The following is a 20394-nucleotide window of genomic DNA, read 5'->3' on the forward strand; positions in this document are numbered from 1 at the left end:
CATCGCTAGCGCCATCAACCATGACGTCACAAGGGGTGTAGAAAAATTAAAGTTTTAGTGACGTCATACCAAAATACAGTGACGTACGATGAGTGGGGCATAGCCGCGTGAGCGCAGTCGACGCACCAGCGAGCCGCGTTTGCTGCTAACCGCCACTTGCTCGGTTTGCGGCACGCCGTTGCGAACAGCGTCGCAACATCCGAGTGCAGCTCGTTGCCTGCGTCCGGCCTGCTAGATGTCAACGGCGGGCCGCTCGCGGCAACAACAACGACGGGAAGCGGCAGCCAATGCGAGCGCGGAGAGCGGCAGCGTCATGATGACATAGGGCGCACTCCTTGGAGCCGGGCGGCCTGCGCCAGTCTTCGTGCCGAACGCCGGCATCTGAAGAACACGATAGTATTGTTTGTTCACGTTCATAGCAAACCCTGGGATATATGAATATCAAAAATGCATCGTTTCTGACGATCGCTGGCAAATACCGAGTTCCTGGTAGAAGTGATGACTGCGATGCAAGCAAATTTCATCCCATAGCCGGTTTTGAGCTGCTGCTATTTGGTGCGGTTCGCCTGCCGTCTGCTAGCTCTGTTGCTGAAGACGTCGTGGAAATCGAACATATCTTTTATTATGGGACGAGTTCACAGTAAAGGGGTGCCGAGCGGAGCACGTTTCTGAGCGCTGGCCAGTCCCGAAGCGCCCTCAGCTGCGGAGTCAATGCGAAAGCAGCTAGGCCTAGCGACGACTAGGGCAGTCTGGGACCAGCGCGCAGGTCGTCGGCCGGCGTTGCCGCAGGCAGTGTCGCTGCCGAAAGATCCACTTTTAGCACAGTCATGCTGTTGTATCTCGAATCTAGAAAGCATCCTTTCTGGTAGCATGGCTGTTTTGTATTTTCTTGTGCGGAAGTGAAGTACGCCGAGTCTGCCGGCCGGTAGTCAGCCTGGATACCGTCTGCCGACGTCATAAAAGCGAGCTAAAGAGTGTTCTTGACGTAAATAATAAACCATGGGACAAGAAATGTGAAAAAAAGTGTCATTTTTGAGGATCGCTGACCAATACTGAGCTGCTGGTAGAGGTAACAACTGTGATATGAGCAAATTTCTTGCCACAACCGCGCCTAGCAGCTGCCGCTGGCGCGACGTTGGGGTCCGGCTCGCCTGGCACCCGCTAGCTCCGCTGCCGAAGGCGTCGAGGAGATTGACCATACTACAGTAAAAGCTCGTTAATTCGAACTTCACGGGACCAGGAAAAACGTTCGAATTATCCGATGTTCGAATTATCGAATGGCGGCGAAAAAACCGACAAGAACCATTTGCATTATGGTGTATGTAGGGTATTTACTCGCCTAACGAACCCACTCACATAATGAACCCACGCACCCCCGATTTTTGCCTAAGAATCTGAAAAAAAAAAAAAAAGCGTCAGTCGTTAACGCTCCCTCCGTTTGGCACCGTCACGGCCCACAACGCATTTCTTGGCGGCACGCCAAGATGCTGCGCAGCGATAACATCACTTTTGAAGTTAGCTCCAGCAAGGGGGAAGCGAACTTTGGCAGAGTGCCAGCGCTTGTTCAGTTGTGCAAGCCTCGTTTTCAGCACCGTCACGGCCCCCAACGCATTTCTTGGCGGCGCGCCAAGATGCTGCGCAGCGATAACATCACTTTTGACGTTAGCTCCAGCAAGGGGGAAGCGAACTTGGCAGAGTGCCAGCGCTTGTGCCGGCGTCTTGTTCGCGGCTCAGCGCGTGCTTCCGTTGGCGACCGACCGATGGGTGGAAGCATGGACGACACTCGCAAAGAAAAAAGTTTTTCGCTCGTAATTTGTAGCGCCCCTCCCAAGTCATAGCCTTCATGGGCGTTGGCTGGGGCCGCGCTGACAGTGCTTATCCGTATTTTCGAATTAACAGGGCTCGAATTAACGAGCATTTAGTTGCGAGTTCCCGAGGTTGCGCGGAAAAAGAGGGTAGGCAGCCGCCAGCGCGGTCGCCAACCCCTTCCCTCCGGTGCCACCGCGCCGGCCACCGCGCCAGTGATGGCGCCATTTAAGCTTTACCCACTCTTCCAAGGTTTTATCTAGTTCCATCTTCTGTCCCCGTTTAGGACGTACACAGCGTCTAACTATGCGGAGGAGGTGCTTTTTTTTTTGGCCACATGCTGTGTGCCAAACTGCCCAGACGCGGTGGCGCGTAGTTCGAATTATCCATAACGGAACAGACTCGCTTTCGAGTTAACGGGCTTTTTTATACACAGATCTCTATGGAGCTTGGCCGGACCAAGTAGTGTAGTTCGAATTATCCGAAAATTCGAATTATCGAGTTTTGAATTAACGAGCTTTCACTGTATTATTTTATCGTGAGATGATTCTGTTAACACTACAGCTATTTGTGACAAGTAGGCCTTTTATTATAGCGCAGGCGACTTCCGAAGCGCCGGCCGCTTGCTAAACAGGCTATAGGCCTAGCGACGACTACGGCAGCCAGGCAGCAGCAGAGCTCGTCGCCCGGAGCGCCCGCGAGCGGTGCCGTTGCCGAAAGCTCCCAACATAAGCAGACATGCTTTGTCGCTGCTCGAGTATAGCTGGCAGTTCTGATAACAAGGCGATCTTGTCTTTTCTTGTGATATTTGTACACCATTCCAAGCAGCGCTCATGCAGGTACTGCTGCACGGCAGCGAGGTGTGACACCGGTTGTGGGCGCAGCTTGGGTAGAGCGGCGCAGCGATGCTTACTGGCATTTTTCAAAGTGTTTCGCATCCTCACGCGAACCCGCGAAGGCGATATTAGCGTGCGAACAAAAAAAAAGTCGATGTCGTCACTCATTGGAATCAGATCTGTCAGAATACGAGCTGCTGGGACTAGACATGCAGTTGTTTGTTTTCATGCGCTGGTCAGCATGTGTGTGAGAAAGCAGACGATGCAGCAGTAGGTGCGTCACAACTTTTGTGGGCCCACGTGACCAAGCGAAGCAGTTGATCTTCCCCTTCTGTGACGTCACTGTACAACTCGGCGTTCCGAAACCGAAACCGAAAATCGTTCACCTAAAAATGTTATAATAAATTATTCACTGTGAATATATGAATCTTTGAGTGTGTATCATGCTTCCTGGAGCCATAAGAAACGTTTGAAACTAAGAACGCGCTAACCACAAATTTGGTGTCTCCACCCCTTTAAGAGAACAGAACTGTTCTAGCAGTATGTTCAGTGATTATAGTGCAACACTGCTGCTGGGCATCAAAATGTCTTGCAACTCACAAGTACTTGGACGTGTGAACAAGGGACACCAATCCCACTTAATTATTGAAGCGAGATCAGTCTCAGGCACAAAGATTGCCATCTTCAAGCACATCTGGTACGAAACCCTCACGGCTTCCCTCTAATGTCAAATCGCAGCAGTGAACATGGGTACAAAGGCAAGTCCCAAATAGTCATCCAGTGACCATTTGCGCCCTTACAGCACACATTCACACTACAGAGCTGATCAAGCAGAGAGTGCACCTTCAGCAACTAATGCTCTATGGACCTGCTCTGCAAGTAGGACATGACGATATTTGGCTCCCATGACCTCTCTTGCTTGGCGAACTGCTTTCTGGCTGCCATAGCTTGGCAACCGCACATAGCTGATCAGTTCAAAGCTAGGCTGGGCACGTGTTAACCAATGACAGGTGCTGATGTGCATGCCCATACGGTTTTCAACCAAAACAAACAACAACCTCCCTGGCTGAAATTTAGTGCAAGCTTCCAGCAACGCAACAAATGGCCGGCCTTTAGAACTGACCTTGGTCGTGAGCGTCTTCACTGGCTTCAGGTTGAAGTTGTAGTCCAGGTGGAGGTAGTTGAGGTTCTTGCGGTGAATCAGCAGGTTGAGCATGTTGTAGCCCTGGCGACACACCTGCAGCCCAGCCTCGACCCAGTCGATGGTCGTGGTCTGGAAGAACTTGGTCGACTTGAATGACCGGAAGAGGTACCGCTTCTTCTGCGGCTTGGGCGGACGGTGCTTGAGAGCGTTGAGTACAAAGTACTTGAGCAGCTTCTGGTACGAGACCCGGACCTTCACAGGCATGCCTGGAGGGCAGTGCTCACGGTACCTGTCACAGGACATACACACAGCTTTTGCTTACATGCAGGAGCTCACTGACTAGAAAAGATTATGGCTACCCAAAATACAGTACAACTAAAATAAGACAGGTTATTGATGTCCCCAAAGTGGGTTTCCTAAACCCTTTAGTGCTACGGATGACCTTTTCAGATACTAGAAGCACTCCAATCAATGCATGCGTCCCTCATTTACCCCTCCATCCTCTCGTAACTGACTCAGCTTAAAAGGAAGCAGATAAATTCTTCACGATAACGCATCCATGTGCTATTTGCACATTCATTTCATTCCTTTGTAATAAAACCTAGCACGAACAGATAATCTATATGCATAGACATTTGTTGAAAGCTCAAGAATCTGTGCTCTTCAATGAAAGTGTATTCCATGATAAATAACGTGAAGATTACCCTGCCACTCTTCAAAAGTCAGTTAAGTTGCGCAAAGAAAAAAGTATGCGGACCTCAAGCATGCGACAACTGCTGTTCATGACAGCACTGCATGACCTTGCAGCACGAGGACCGCTGCTTGTTACTGGCAGCTGTTTAGATCCACTTACCAGGATTTCACCAACGGAATGTCAATGGCACGACGAGTGCGGTCTGACCGCAAGTTAAATGGCCGCGGTGCCCACAGCAGGGCAATGCCATTGGCCGTGTTGTCAGTGTACAGAGGGCAATCCTGAAGGAAAGGTTGCACATGCTCGGGCAGCTCAAACTCCTCTTCGTCATCGGGCAGCGGGTCAGCAGTTTGCTGCAAGAAGACAGCAGAAGGGGCAACAGTGGAAGCAGAGGTCAAAATGAGGCAAGCACGCAACTTGCAGAGATGAAGACAAACACGACAAGCCATAAAATGCGAACAGAGGCAGCACAAAAGTATATTTACAACACGGCAACCCTACCCCTTCGGGGGGATAGGGAAATAGTGGGTTGCCATGTGCATGTAGGGAAACTTAATGCCAGTTGGTTTGGTTTGGTTTGGTTTATGGGGTTTAACGTCCCAAAGCGACTAAGGCTATGAGAGACGCCGTAGTGGAGGGCTCCAGAAATTTCGACCACCTGGGGTTCTTTAACATGCACTGACATCGCACAGTACACGGACCTCGACTCGAATTTCTCCTCCAAAGAAATTCAACCGCCGCGGCCGGGATCGGTTTTTGGGGTTAGTGGTCGACGCTAACCCAGAATGGACAAAATGATTAATAGTAAAAAGAAACACGATGCCTGGTCCCATTAATTTCCTCTACACTATTTCAGACAACCATCACATGAATAAAGGCAGAGGAAGATTTGTAGCTTGAAAAAGAACATCAAAAAAGGCTGACACTTGTGACAAGTGGCTTTGCTGCTGGCTTTGTTGCTAAGTTCAAAATTAAAAACCACGTGCTGCAAGATCACTGAAGCCTTACGTATGAAAAAGAATACAGGGACATAAAAGACAAAACATCAGAGTAGGTACAAAGCACTGCACCCTCTCTGATGTTCGTACAAACAGTTGTTTATAAAACCACCTCGCACTGAGCTAAAAATAAAGACAGTTTCTGCTTTACCTGAAGTTACTGAAATAGTTTCCATTAGCTCGGCATCACATTTTCAACCCAAAACAAAAAATGTTGTGACCATACAGTGTTTCCACTTAGCCAAAAAGAAAAATATCTGCATGGATGGCTACCTTGGTACCCTGACGATGAGCAATAGGGTTGATCAAAGGGTCGAAGTAGAAAGCTGGCAAGTCAGGATCTTCAGTCTTGATGTACACAACATTCGGTGTGTGATACCTGCAAATAGAAGGCTTGAGTGAGCCTATGCTGCGAAGCTGCCAAATGCACCGACACACCAGCAGCAGGCGATGTGCATGCCTTGAGCGTCTTGCGCATTGTTCTTACTGAGCAAGCTAATATCCGACAAGCAGTGCTTACTTTTTCCCAAGCGACGTACACCAGCCAAAGAAACTGAAAATGGCAGGTGCACTTCACGGGATTGCCACCCATCTGGCAAAAGAAGCTACAACATTTTGTACAACAGTGTGCGTCCCCAGGACAGACACTAGAGGCGAAATTCCAATATCATGCGGCTCTCAAGAATATTGTGGACTGCTAGTGCCACCTCTCACAAACAACGAATCCAACAACGGCAACCACACAATGACATCAAAGCACCAATATCTGACCACAAAAAAAATAGATACTTTGGGGACACTGAGCATATTACACCTATCACAGCAGGAGCTGTTTCTGCTAGCCTTCCGCCACAGACACACACATGGCACTGTAATACCAATAGGGACGCTGTAACTTGGTTAGCAGCTATGACAGATAGATGGCGCCGCTTTGCTCATGCCCGAGTCTGAGCAGTGGAGTCACAGTGCAGGTTACGCATGGAGGCCACTTCTTGATGTGGCACAGTGGGTGGGAGAGGAGAATTTTCAGTGAAGGGAGTAAAGCTTTAACGATGACGCTTGCACTGCGTGGTTGCCTTGCGAGTAGAGTAGAATCTCGATGATACGATGACGCTGGCATGTAGCAAGGAATATTTTTTGCCGCAGATCCAAGGTACTGTCTTGTATTGAATGGGGAAGTGAGCTTGAATTCAGGGGTAGCAAGCGATTATGGTCAATAAAAATTTGCGAAATTCCCAGGCAAGAGTGCACTGTATACACTGTTCAGGAATTTGGGTGTTCTGAATACCCCCGTGGCACAAGATGATACGAACGTGTGAGCCGTGACCATGCCCTCAAGCACGAAGATCTGCCCACACATCACTACAATCACTAGTCGTGCGGCCCTTGGAGTAGACGCACTAGCGATACACTATACATGCCAATGAGTACCGTATTTACACGATTGTAAGTCGACCCATTTTTCAAAATTTGAAAATCCGAAGTGGGGGGGTCGACTTACAATCGAAACCAAAGCATCACACTATAAATAAAGGCGAGACAAACGAGACAAGCGTGGTTGCATTTTTGCTGCGCGGCTCCGTCGCATCGTTCTTGCCTTGAGCAGCTATGTCAACGCGCAGAACCGGCATCCCCGCCCCGCGCGAGGCGGCCCGCTGATGGTGGCTGTCGATAAGCAGCAAACCAGCACCAACCCACTCCCCACACGTGGCCGCAGATTGCGTATGCTGATAAGCGGAGGCGGCTCGATAACGCCTTCGCGTTCTGCTCTTTTTTTTTTTTTTTTACTTTCAACCGCGCACTCGGCGCCGAAGGGAGCGTCGGTAGTTGATGGAAGGGCTGCTGTTCCAATCGTGGCAGCACCCCCCTCCGAACCGCAGCGGCACCAGGGAGTGTCGGTAGCCGACGGAAGTTTCTGTTTAAGTAGAACGTGTTGTCGGGCTAGTTGGTTGAATACTTCAGACATGGCAGTTGCGCGAAACACACACACACAAGACAGGTTACGGGACGAGCGCAAACTTACAACCGATTTTTTCTGTGGATGTAGAAGACCTTTTCTACTCAGTACCACACGCGGAATTGTTCGCATCGGTAAGGGAATGTGTGGAAGAACACGGAGAAGTGTCGTTCCAGAATTCTGCAGGCATGTCCCTAGATGATTTTATGACACTTCTGGAGTTTTACCTTAGTACCACTTTTATTTCATTTGACAAAGATCATTATCTGCAACGCCGTGGCATATGCATTGGTTCATGTGTAGCACCTGTACTAACCAACATCTTTTTATCACGTATTGACCAGTCACTGACAACTGCCCTAGATGGCAGTAAGGTTTTAAAAGTTTTTAGGTATGTGGGTGATTTTTTAGTTCTTTTGAGCAACCACCACGCTATGACGACCCACGATATGGTGAATGAGGTTTTATTTCAGTTCAGGCAACATGGTAAAGGTCTAACTTTTACTCATGAAATGCCTTCGGGGGACTGCCTGCAGTTTTTAGATATCCACATTATCTTTTCGAACAATGGTGTGTGCTGGTTGTACCGTCCCAGAGCCCAACAAGGTCTGTTGCCCTATAGTTCGGAGCACTCCAAAACTGTGAAGAGAGGGATTGCTGCTCTGTGTCTAGAGTCTGCCCTCATGAAATCGTGTCCTCACAGAGTGCAGGAAAGTTTTAATGATCAGGTCGGCAGGCTTTTATCTGCCGGGTTCCCCCGTGCGATCGTGGCGGCTGTGGCTGAGACGCTACTGCAAAAGATGAAAGGGAAAGCGCGGCAAAGGGCGAAAAGCAAAGCAAGACCAGTAGTCATGCCGTACGTGCACAAGGTGTCACACAACCTGAAGAAGGTGGCGGGAAAGTACAATGTGCCAATGGTGTTTACAGCACCGTCCAAACTGGCAAAGCTATGCCCCCGCATCACCAATCAAGGAACAAAGAAAAGTGGTTGTGACAAGAAGCACGCTAGGCCCTTTGCAGAATGCGCCGTCGGAGTTGTCTACGAAATACCACTGACTTGTGGAAAAACGTACGTAGGCCAGACTGGACGCTGCTTGAACGATCGCGCACGGGAACATGGGTTATCGTTAACAACGGGGGAGGGATCAAATTTGGCAAAGCATTGCCTGTCCTGCAGTCACTGTCGGCCACGGCTTAATGAGATCAGAGTTCTGGGCAAAAGTCGAGATTCAATTGCACGTGAAGTGATGGAAGCGTATTTCATAAAGAAAAGAGGACAAGCATGTATCAGTGATTCTTCGGTTGCACTGTACAATAGTGAGGTAGCCTTTCTCGATAAGACGATGTAAGTTCAGACCTTGGTATGCTTCTGATAAAAATGCTACATTATGTATAATCTCGATGCGCATGCTCAAAGTGCATTCTATTTTTCTTCCTTTAAATATGTGCCTTGTATTTTGAATAAAATCAGTTGTAAGTTTGCGCTCGTCCCGTAACCTGTCTTGTGTGTGTGTGTTTCGCGCAACTGCCATTTCTGTTTAACTCTGACGCATTCGACTACTGCCGGCCGCGTTTCACAAGTTTTTAATGTAGTGCTTCGTCATTCGTCATTTGTGCTCCAGGTCTGATAAGCGACCGGCGCTCGTTCGCGGCTACATTCAAGATGTCTGTCATTCCTTATGCCGAAGAAACGAACTGCGCGCCGGGCCGCAAGTTCGACCTTCGCACTGAGTGATACAGGAGTGGCAGCTACAATGAGGCAAAATTTTCAGCTGTTCCTCGCGATGTCATGATGTGGCTTTTTGCGAAGTGCAGGATTTCACTGCATGACGATGTTAGAACGACGAGCTGTGGGACTGCAGCAGCGATGACGACATGACGACGGCAGCGCTAGCTCGGACGATGGCGCAAGTTTGGACGAGTAGCCCAGTGACTAAGACATTTTTGTTTTGGAATGTGCCCACGGGCACTCCCGCGTGCGGCAGCCGATAGCGGCTGGTGATCAGCGGAGGTCACAGGATAGTACTGTCGCGTTCTAGTTATACTAATAAAGGCCAAGTTTAAATGACCTCAAGTTTTTTTTTCACAATTGTGATGTGGGGGGGTCGACTTACATTCGAGTCGACTTACAATCGTGTAAATACGGTACATGCATGGAAAACATGAGTGGTGATGTCACTGGTTTGTAAAGGATGGTGCAGATGGGTACGTCAGCAAAGGAGTTTTGATAGTATCAGAGTAGATGGCATTGGCACTAAGATCCCATCGAGTGCCACAATTTATGCAGCAAAGCATAAACATTGTACAATTATATTTACTCTCTACTCTGTTAACGCTTGCCTGAATTGCAAAAGTAACACAGAGAACATAAGACATAGCATCACCGCGCTGGAGTGTCACACAAAACATACAGAGTCAATCAAACAGTTGGCAGGTGCTTTCAGACACTTAAGTGCATATGCCATACAGGCAGTTGACACTTTCGTTCCCTCTTTCTTTTCATTTCCATGCCTTTCTCACTGCTTCTCCACTCTGCCAACACTTTTGTGGTATCATGCCAGGCAGCACTTCCCACTCCCAATGCAATCCCCACAGAGCACATCCCCACAGACGTGCTCGGCTTTCTGCCTCAGTCAGAAATTTGACAACACTAATTCACCTTCCCTGAAGCCAAACTCACCAGGATAGGTGCACATAGTGGGGCATGTTGTTGTACAGGTACGGAAAGGCAATCCTGTACTCTGTACGAATGGGCTGACGAATGATGATCTTGTTGATGTCGTTGAATTCATTCCAGTCTTCATCCCTGAAATAGAAAAGCCATTTCATCAAGAAAGGTCTAGCTCAAGGGCCAATCATCAGCATGAATGAGGGCATAAACAAATTCCATGTCAATGGATCCCACGAAAAGGTATATACTACCAATTTACACCTTATCTTCATTTTCTCAAAGCACCATTTTTAACTGTTTGCAAGTTTACGAGAAGGATATCTCGGCATTTAGAGCGGTTAGAGCACTAACTTTAGTTGCAGCATGATGCTAAATGATTAACGTATACAACATTGAGAGCAGACTTCACAGTTTATGCTTACAGATTATTTAGAAAGTTCGTTAACCAGTCTTATCAACATTAAGCTTCAACATGCAATAAAATAACTAATATTGGTTTGATCAGAAAACTTTTTCTAACAATGTATTCCTTGCACTTTAAATTATCTAGTCACATGTTAATAATGAGCCATATCTTGAGAACTAACAGACATACTGACAACACGAACAGATACTTCAAATCAGCCTAAAAAACTGAACTAGTCCAAACAACTTCAATACGTGTGGCCCAAAGAGAACAAAAACAGCTATACATTCAGACAGCAAACAAGAACGCTAAGTGTGCTTCTTTACAGAAGAAAGAAAGCAAATGTCCGGGGCTTCCTTACGCTGGGTTCATGTCCTTGATCAGGGGCTCGAACTTTGGCCCGCCTGGGATGGACATGTTCAAAGCCTTGGCCGTAAAGAACGACTTGAGATCGAACAGGTAGAAGTAGTTGTCGTCCACCAGATCAGTGAGCAGCTGGTTGGCCAGCCGGTAGAGTGTAGCCATCTGGGGCAGCGTCAGGTTCCAGTGGCGGTACGTCACACCATTCATGTGTCTGATGGAAGGGCAGGGTCCAAGAGAAAGATGCAGTGGAAAAAAGTGTTTTTTTTTATAACCACTGGAAACTAATCTACAAGCCCAGCTTTCATCAGCAAAATTTTGTGTGCCACAAAAATGACCCCAACATAGTTCACTTCACACCTACAATTTGCATTTTCTTTGTATCAACTTCACTGTTGTAAAGCCCTGGTTCTTTTCTTCTACTTCTGCCAGCCACCACTTACTTCTGTGCAATAAGGTAAATAGTGCTTCAGCTTTGAATTTTTCTTTTCTTTCGTTTTTTTTTTTCTTTTTTTCATTTCTTGTTCACTTCATGAGTCATATGTGGGAAAGCCCACTTGCAGAGTCGCACGACGTCCAAGCCTAGCAACATCTGAATGCAATTGGCCTACACGATGAACGACGGAGAAAAAAGCAAAGAGGATGCCTTTATACTGCTTTCTTGACAATTTAAACTCGATCCGGATAACTTGCCCAGATATTGTGGTTTCGTCGTAATCGATTCTATGAAAGTCGGTGCGCCATTCGATCACTGGCGAATATTCGCGAATTTCTGAAATTCAGAAATTCTTGAATATCATATTTTTAATCGAATATGAACCGAATATCAAACAAACTCACATTCATATTTGAAATTTTAAATATTCACACACCCCTGCCTATGTGGCCCATGCAACACTGGGTGCCACTTGTTTTCTTACGGTGCGCAGTGGGTCACAGCAAGCCTGATGCAACCAAAGTTTGCAGCCAAAGTTCTTTTTGCCTCAATTTTTCTTAAAGATATCACTTTTGCACAAAACGAACAAACTCTATTTTGGAGGCCACACAGATGGCATATGTGATCTGATCCAATGGTGACCCATGATGCAGCGAGTGTGTCAATAATTTCAGCAGTTGCTGAACAAATGCCGTCCAGCTTTTGATCATCTGTCCAGGAACAATGGGTTTAACTAAACGTCCCCCCCAACCTCCAAGCAATACACCACAGCCCATGGTGACAACAAAGCCAAGCTCAGCACGCACTTGGTCTCGGCGAGGGGTTTGTGGTCGTAGAACCACTTGCAGACAGGTGCATCCTCGTCATTGTCCAGATCCATCTGGATGGCCTCCAGGGGCTCCACATCCAACACGTTGTCCGCATAGTCCAGCGGAGGTTCCTCATCATCAAAGGGAGGGAATCGCATCCGCTTGAAGTGTCGCCGGTCACGCTTCTCCCGACGCATCATGATCCACATGCTCCTGCACACAGGCAGTTTATGAGTGGTCACCTACTGAAGGCAGCACTATGGGCATTGCGACAGATAATGCACACACATGACATCGTAGCTAACAAACTTGCACTAAACAGTATCTCGAAATTATGCGAAACATGCAATTGGCCCATCTAGACCTAATGCTAAAAAAGCGCTGGTTTCACCCAGGCGCACTGCAGCATGTACAAGAGAAAAGGTCGAAATTGAAAGAAATACACGAGATCAACATATGTTACTACATTATTTTTCTTTAAGTGGGAGCAAATGAGATTTATAGACAGAATTCTAGTATACCACAAAAAAAAGGTACAACTGCACAAAGAACAAAACATTGGAGGCCAGACAGCAATGACACAAGGAAAGCATGCTCTTCCTCACCCCCACTGAGCGATGTAGACAGCCTCAATGACCCAAGGGATCTCATTGACAAATGTGATGGCGCCAGTGATGTGGTAGAGAACCTTCACGTCTCGAATCTGCTCCCAAGGCATGGGCATGTTCTCCATCAGCTTCAGTACCGCATGTGGCATGTACTTGAGGGCCCTGAAACAAAAAAATTCCAAAGATAACCCATTAGGGCCTAGTTACGTGAGTACGAAATCCAAGTACCGATACCAAAGAAGCAGGCATGAGTGAAATAACACAGAAAGCACTTAATCCTGATAACAGCAGTTTTCAGTGTTCATTTCAAGGCATCAACATAACGTGAGAAAAAGACACTGGGTAAGTGTCTGCTATTAATTGCTCATCACCATTTTTGACAACAGTTACTATATTTTACGTAAATTTCAAGCATGATACATGAAAGGCAGCACAAGAGTCATGGCAAACCTTAAAAGGCAGGATTTCCTGCCTCCACAAAGCACCATTTGTACTGCTTTGACAAAAACATCAGCTACAGCAACACGCACAAAGCAGCCGTGTAGCACTCACCCCAGATAAACGCGCTTGTCGTGCCGATACTTGCGACTGCTCATGTCGCCATGGTCTCGGATGATTTTGCGGATATGCTCTGGCGGCATGTCCTCCTTCTGTGCATCCACAAAGCCAAACTTGCGTTTTTCAGCGTATCGCTTAGACTGCAGCTGCTGCCATTTTCGGGCTGCAAGAAGACAAGTCAGGCACAAAAGTGACCACCACTGTTCACGAGTCTAACATATAACATATTTGTTGCACGATATGCTCATGAGAACCAAAAGCCATGAACAGTAGACAAACTGTTTTCATTCTTCCCTGTCAAAAAAAGAAAACCCTAAGCCTCAATTATCCTCCCTCTTTGAAAGATAAGAACAACCTCTAAATTTCATGACTTTGGCATGCAAAAAAAAAAAAAAAAAAAGAGCTGGATTTTACATCTTAGCTGAGATCGTTCAACTGTGGAACAGCTTTTCTAATTTCTAATTCATCTTGTTCCATAACAAAGCTGGCGGACAACAAACATGGTCCTGTCCTTTCCCACTAATCAGAAGCTTTTGAGCAACTTGTTGTGAGAAGCAAAAAATGCTGACTCCCTCCAAAAGCATTTATACTTCTTCATTCTAAGACACTAAGAAAATCTCATGCTGGAACCCATCCCAAGCCTATCCTAATTCTTGCTGTCAGATGGCATGGAAGACTACTGGTATGACAAGCTCATGTAATGTCTAGTTTCATTTCATTTATTTACCCTAAGGGCCCTTTCGGGCATTACATAGGGGGGTTTCAGCTCTGTATTGTGCTTTAGATACAAATCGGCTGTTACATAAATGTGTTATTGGTATTGTCCTAATCTAATTGCCCCGCAAATGTCATGTCGTGTCATGTCACGTCAGGAAGTCGCGGTCAACCGCCTTGCACTTGCTAGCCACTGTGGCACCTGCAAGGTGACTGACTGCGACATCATTGCAAATGGTCGATGCTAATGGTCACACAGCCCCCTTTGTAAGGCATTAGTTGCTTCGTTCTCAAGTTGTACCCAACTATAGTCAGTTGCGACCATGAACAAAAGTGCCATACAAGGGCCAGAAGATGTGCCGCCAAGAACGCCACTTGTACCCACCTTTCTCCTGCAGCTTTTCCTCTGAGATCACCTCCTGTTGGCGTTGCTGCTGCTGTTGTTGCTGCAGCTGCTGCTGTTGCTGCATGTGTTGGTGCTGCATCTGGGCATGCACCTGGGCGGCCAGCTGGGCCGCCATGGCCTGCTGCTGGGCCAGCACACCCATCACATATGGCTGGCCCAGCATGTATGGCGGCAGGCCCGCCATTGTGCCTGCTGCCTGCGGGCGCTCCTCCTCCTCACGAGAAGCTGCCTGTCCCGCTGCTTATGCTGCACACACAGGTGGAGCCACTTCAGAAACCAGCAATGGTTTCGCGGAGAGCTATCGCGTTCACTTATGTAAATTGAAAAATGCCAATACTGCGCCCTGCAACATAACCTACAGCAAGCTGCTATGCAGGGCCCCCTTTCGTCCTAATCAGAACAGTGAAGGCCTTATCATTTCATTTCATGACTTTTTTAGATGAGCCATTTCAGAAACTAGCAATGGTTTTGCAGACAGCTGCCGTGCTGGCATATGGAAACAACAAATATGCCACTATAGCACCCAGCAACGTAACTTACAGCACTGCAATGTGTGACTACTTTTCAGCCTACGCCAAAAACTGGAGGTCTTTTTGTGCATTTCTTCACTTTTCAATATGAAACTTGTGACTATTAAAAAAGCAGCCCCTCGAAACTATAAAATGGTGCAAATGGTTACTCTACTATTCTGTTCATTCTTCCCTCTCCTGTAACAGCCTCTGCGAGGCTAACAGTAATCCCCAGACATATAAATGGACAGGAACCAATGGCAGTGTTACTCATAGCAGTAGGTTGTCGCCAAAGTGCACAATAAACAATCGCCCAATGCAAACGTCATTGTGAGGGCATCTAATTACAGCAGAACATGTATCATTGGAGGAAAATCTGTGTAAGAGCGATAACTCTGTAACAGATCGATTCCAAACCAAGGAAACATCTAGCGACGGGACTGCCATGGACTGCAAGTGCGGATATTCAGGCAGTTCTGTTAACTTGGAAGACTTTACTCATCGTAAAAGTACCGTTTGAAAAATAATAACACGTTTGTGACGGTCAGGCAGACGAACACCACAGGCAAGAGGCAACGCCAAATGAAATTAGAACGCTGCATGCACCAACCCGGCAGATCGGTGGACATTACGACTGCGTGATGAGAACTCTACCGGGAATTACGGCACTGACGTGATCGGAGAAGAGCAACCGCTACTAAAACCTTCCCGTGCAAACGGCGTCAAGTGAGGGCTGTTATGTGCGACACCTCGGACTGGAAAGCACCGCCACATTACTAGGCCTACTCGTCGGTTCTTGCTCCCACTAACAAAGATGGATATTTAACAGCTTTTACTAGTTGCAGTATGTTTCAACAGGTGCCTTCCCGTTTACTTTTTCTGCCACGTGCGCAGACTTTATCGAGTTGAGCGGGTGCAGGCAGGCACAGGCGAGATAATGCACGCGCGCGATGCGCGTTACGGACAAGAGTACCAAAACTCCGGCTGAGTCTTTTTTTAGGACTTACGCTTTCAGGTCCCGCAGTTGTAGGTCATAGTGAAGCAAATCTAATGTTGCTACGCGGCATACAAACTAAATGCCACTGCAAAATGCTACACGGTCAGCGAAATCACAAAACGTAAAACACCGGCGTCGCGCAGTCAACGTTTCTGTTGCGATGCGCACTTTGTTGATGATGATAGGCACCTTTGCTGTTGTCACAGCCGATAGGCTGCCCTAACACTTCTAAGGCCGTGGCTGTTAAAAAAAGAAAAGAAAATACTTGTGCTTCAAGAAGACCTTTTTTATTGCTTAGAAAGGTAAAAAAAAAGTGTAGTTCAAGTGATTTTGCATTTTAATATCACGGCGATGCAGGCCTTGTTTTCATAGCCTCTGGATCATGAATCAAAGCGCGGTATTTACAAGTCGATTCGAAAGTAAACGGAACACAGACAGACTTGGATGCAAAGGCAAGACGCGCAAACTTAACGACAAGGTCTTGCACAGCGGCTTTACATAAGCAAGCCACGCTTACAAATCAACGCCTTCAAGAACACTAGCCATACAAAGCTTTCTTCCACATGGCTACAGTGAACTATAACATGGCTGTTCGCGACTCCCACTTTAGCCGCTTCACCTTCAGCAGCGCCTCCTCTCATGCCTCCTCTGTTTGTAAAAATATAGTAGTAGTAGTAGTAGCAGCAGCAGTAGTAGTAGTAGTAGTAGTAGTAGTAGTAGTAGTAGTAAGTGGTTTTAATTATACATGGTAAATGGAATATAGAGTTAATATGAAATGGAAGGGAAATGATTATTATAGCCCCGGCATCTGCCATCGCTGCTGGAAGCACCTGAGCTGGGGCAGCAGAAATAAAGGATAGCAGGCAGTGTGTAGAAGTGAAATAAAAGAGGTGAGGGGATAGTAGAAAGAACAGGGGGAGAGGTACACTGGTAATAAAACTATTTACATATTAACATAATAACATATATACAGGTCGCACGCGCGTGAAGGTCTTGTAGAGCACAGTAAAAACACACGCGCACCACACCAAGCACGAAACAGCTGGAGCACACGCGGAGCGTTCGGTCACTGCACGTAACTACCTGAAATCTGAGAACAGGCGGGACGTCAAGCCCGTCTTCAGTGATTCATTTTTCTCCAACAATCAAGAGAGGGCGCTACGGTGCCTAGTGTGCCTAAGACTTCGGGTGGCGCCGATTTCAAATAGGCTAAGATCTCTGGTTTACGGAAGAACAGGCGACGAATCTCCAAGTCCCAAAATTAGACAACCACCTCTTAAATCTTATTAAATCCAAGAGGAAATTGGAGGGCAGGTGGAAAACTCAGAAATGGAACAGAAATCTCAGAAGGGGGATTGCTAAGCTCAATAAGGAAATTGAGCGGTACGCAGCCAATCTGTCCGAAAGGAGCTGGGCCGAGGTGTGTGATGAAATGAGCTTAAACATGAGCCTTCCCAAGACCTGGGCTATCCTCCGCTACCTCATCGATCCCAATCACACCAAAAAACGTACCAGACTAGACCAGATTAAGATCAAGCATGAGTTCAAAGGAGGAAACGAGGAGCTGCTGGATACAATCAGGACAACATATACATGTCAGGATTCCGGCCCTCCTCTACTTAGCTATACTGGGCCCGAGAATGAGGCCATAAATGCTCCAATTGAAATGGTGGAAATTATGCCGGCCCTGCAGGATCTCAAAAAGAGATCTGCTCCAGGACCAGACAGTATCACAAACACCATGCTTAAAAATATGGACGATGACTCCTTACACTTCAGTAGCGAACTAATGAATAAAATTTGGGAAGGGGCTGAACTTCCTGAGGAGTGGAAAGTCTCCAAATAGGCCCTTATTCCTAAACCGGGCAAGGAACTTGAACTATCCAACATGAGGCCCATATCTCTCACCTCTTGTCTGGGAAAGCTCATGGAAAAAGTGTTCCAACTCAGAATCTCTCGACATATGGAAACCAAGGAACTCTGGCCAGTGGAGATGGTAGGGTACAGGCCGGGATTAAGTGCCCAGGATGTCATGCTCAGAATAAATCACGACATCCTGGATGCTCCCGAGGACGACAAATCATATAGAGCAATCCTGGGACTTGATCTCACTAAAGCTTTTGATAATGTTCAGCACAGAGCGGTTCTCGAAGGCCTCAACTCGGCTGGAGTGGGAAACAAGTGCTTCAACTATGTCAAAGATTCACTCACCTGCAGGAAACTGAAGTTAGCTTTGTGGGACTCAGATCCGAGCCCATCAGTACCGGGGCAATAGGCACGCCCCAGGGATCTGTCCTCTCGCCCGTACTTTTCACTTTTGCAATGAAAGATCTCTCGTCCTAGCTGAACATAATAGAAGGCATCAAACATAGCATCTGTGCAGACGACATCACAATTTGGACCGAAGGAGGCTCCAGCGCCGATATTTCTCATAGACTGCAAGAAGCGGCCTCTATAGTTGAGAACTACACCCTAGATAGAGGACTATATTGCTCTCCTCAGAAATCTGAACTGTTCTCAATGTGCAGCAAAGCACAACTAACCCGAGAATCTCGCCTACCGCACCTACATAAACCAATGGAGGTATACGTGGGAAGGAGTACGGTACCAAGAGTCAGCACCATTAGGATTCTGGGGTATTTCCTACAGCAGAATGGGAAAAACACCACTATCCTTAAAAAGCTTCAGACGTATATCGACTAAGTAACGGGGATATTCAGGCGAATCTCCCCCAGGAACAAAGGCCTCAGAGAACATTGCCTAATAAAGCTGGTTCGTGCCTTCATAATCAGCAGGATAGCTTATGTCACTCCCTTTCTCAATCTCCATCCTGGAGAAGCGGAGAAGTTAGACATAATGATAGAACGTCATTCAAAAGGGCTTTAGGCATCCCCCCCCCCCCCCCAACTCCTCGACAGAGAAGCTTCTAGCTATGGGAATGCATAATACCTGGGAAGAGATTGCCAAAGCGGTCAGGGAGGCGCAGATCTGGCGCGGCTCAACTCCACTGTAGCTGGCCGAAAAATACTAGAGCTTGAAACACGGGAACTATTGAAAATTGCACCGATTCCCAAGAATATGCACCCTATCCATGACAAGGAACGAAGGGGGCATAGAGCAAAATTTATTCAAAGTAAACTAATGAAATACCCTCCTCGGGATTTAGCCTATTGCGATGCTGCCTGCGGGTTAGAAGGGGCCGCAGTCATAGCTGTGGTAGATGGGAACCACTCCCAGAAGGTAATTGGATCCATTAATACGCGTAACGCTTTGATAGCTGAAGAGGCTGCGATAGCGCTAGCATGTACAGGTACCAGAGCCAAAACTATTCTCTCAGATAATAAGGCGGCTGTTAGGAACTTCGGCAAAGGCCTAATTTCCAGGCAGGCGGCCAGTCTACTGAGGAAGCACCCACTAAACTGGGAGGTTCAGTCATCTGGGTTCCAGGCAGTGAGGCTGCCCATCGCCTCGCTCGAGAAGTAAGTATACACCCGAGCGGCCGTAGAGACCCCGCTACCCGAAGACAAAGACCCCCCATCACCTACAAGGAGCTCTCTGAGACTCCCAGACTAGGCCGAAAGATCTATCCATCACCAGGTAGGTCCCGAACACCCTCAGAATGTAGGGCCTGGCGAAAAATTCAGGCCAATCGCTTCTTCCCTTATGTTACTCTGCATAATGAGCTTACGGGCGACCCGGAGGCTTGCAATCCCTGCAACGTACCTCTGAGTCAAAATCATCTAATCTGGCAATGCCCCGAATCTCCGGGAGCTAAACAGACTGATCCCCTTAATCAAGTTGCCTGGGGGTCCTACATCAGCAGCCCAAATGCGAATGTACAAAAGATCGTCCTACGCCTGGCGGAGGAGGCTTACTCCAAGACCTTCTCTGCGGTCACGGAGCAGGAGGGCCGGCAAGGGGGAGACCCTCCCTCTGGCTGAGCCCCTGCCCCGAGGCCCATGTCGGTGTGAATAAAGTCGTCTCTCTCTCTCTCTCTCTTTACTGAGGATGAGTACGCAGCCCTGACGAGTCGTTACAGAATTCCAGTAAAACCTAGGCACGGCGCAAAATTTGCCGGATTGCCCATTAAGGCCTGTATACCAGCGAAGGAATATGACCAATCGCCGCCGGATGAAATGTGCAACATTCAGCACATGCGCGTTGGCACAGGCTCTCTCGTCGAGAGTTCACGCACATGGTCGCCCGCAGCGTTGGGCTATGAGGAAGTGCATTGCTGTTTTTAGTTATTACCCACCGAAGTTCATGCACGTAATGTTTTTCGGACCCCGTCGAAAATAGCAGTTCCAAAACACAGTGAAAAAGTACCTTCGTGAGTGGTAGAGGTTGCAGTACAGTCGAGCCCACTTATAACGGCCGCACACATAACGAACGCTTGCTTATATACGAACGAGCGTGGTGCTACCGCCAAAATATGCGTCAACGCAATCGCAATTCCTCTCAGATAAACCGAACAACTGTGGCCGT

At 47.6% G+C, this 20394-nt stretch overlaps 1 protein-coding gene across 1 annotated transcript in view; it reads right to left on the minus strand.

The window, feature by feature from the left end:
• The window catches only part of Prp8 (pre-mRNA processing factor 8), a 43687-nt gene extending 27600 nt beyond the window's left edge, over positions 1–16087 (minus strand). Inside the window, exons 1-10 of the mRNA XM_089574844.1 lie at positions 15920–16087; positions 14383–14649; positions 13278–13446; positions 12723–12887; positions 12115–12330; positions 10874–11086; positions 10116–10241; positions 5752–5857; positions 4640–4833; positions 3766–4075 (exon numbers count right to left, since the gene is read on the minus strand). Of these exons, the coding sequence (XP_089430970.1) occupies positions 3766–4075; positions 4640–4833; positions 5752–5857; positions 10116–10241; positions 10874–11086; positions 12115–12330; positions 12723–12887; positions 13278–13446; positions 14383–14587 (1704 nt within the window). The 5' untranslated portion in view covers positions 14588–14649; positions 15920–16087. The remainder of the gene's footprint in view (positions 1–3765; positions 4076–4639; positions 4834–5751; positions 5858–10115; positions 10242–10873; positions 11087–12114; positions 12331–12722; positions 12888–13277; positions 13447–14382; positions 14650–15919) is intronic.
• Between the last annotated feature and the right edge of the window lie 4307 nt (positions 16088–20394).

The sequence above is a fragment of the Amblyomma mixtum genome, chromosome 2, assembly GCF_055824585.1.
Source record: "Amblyomma mixtum isolate Tamu chromosome 2, ASM5582458v1, whole genome shotgun sequence".
Lineage (NCBI taxonomy): Eukaryota > Metazoa > Arthropoda > Arachnida > Ixodida > Ixodidae > Amblyomma > Amblyomma mixtum.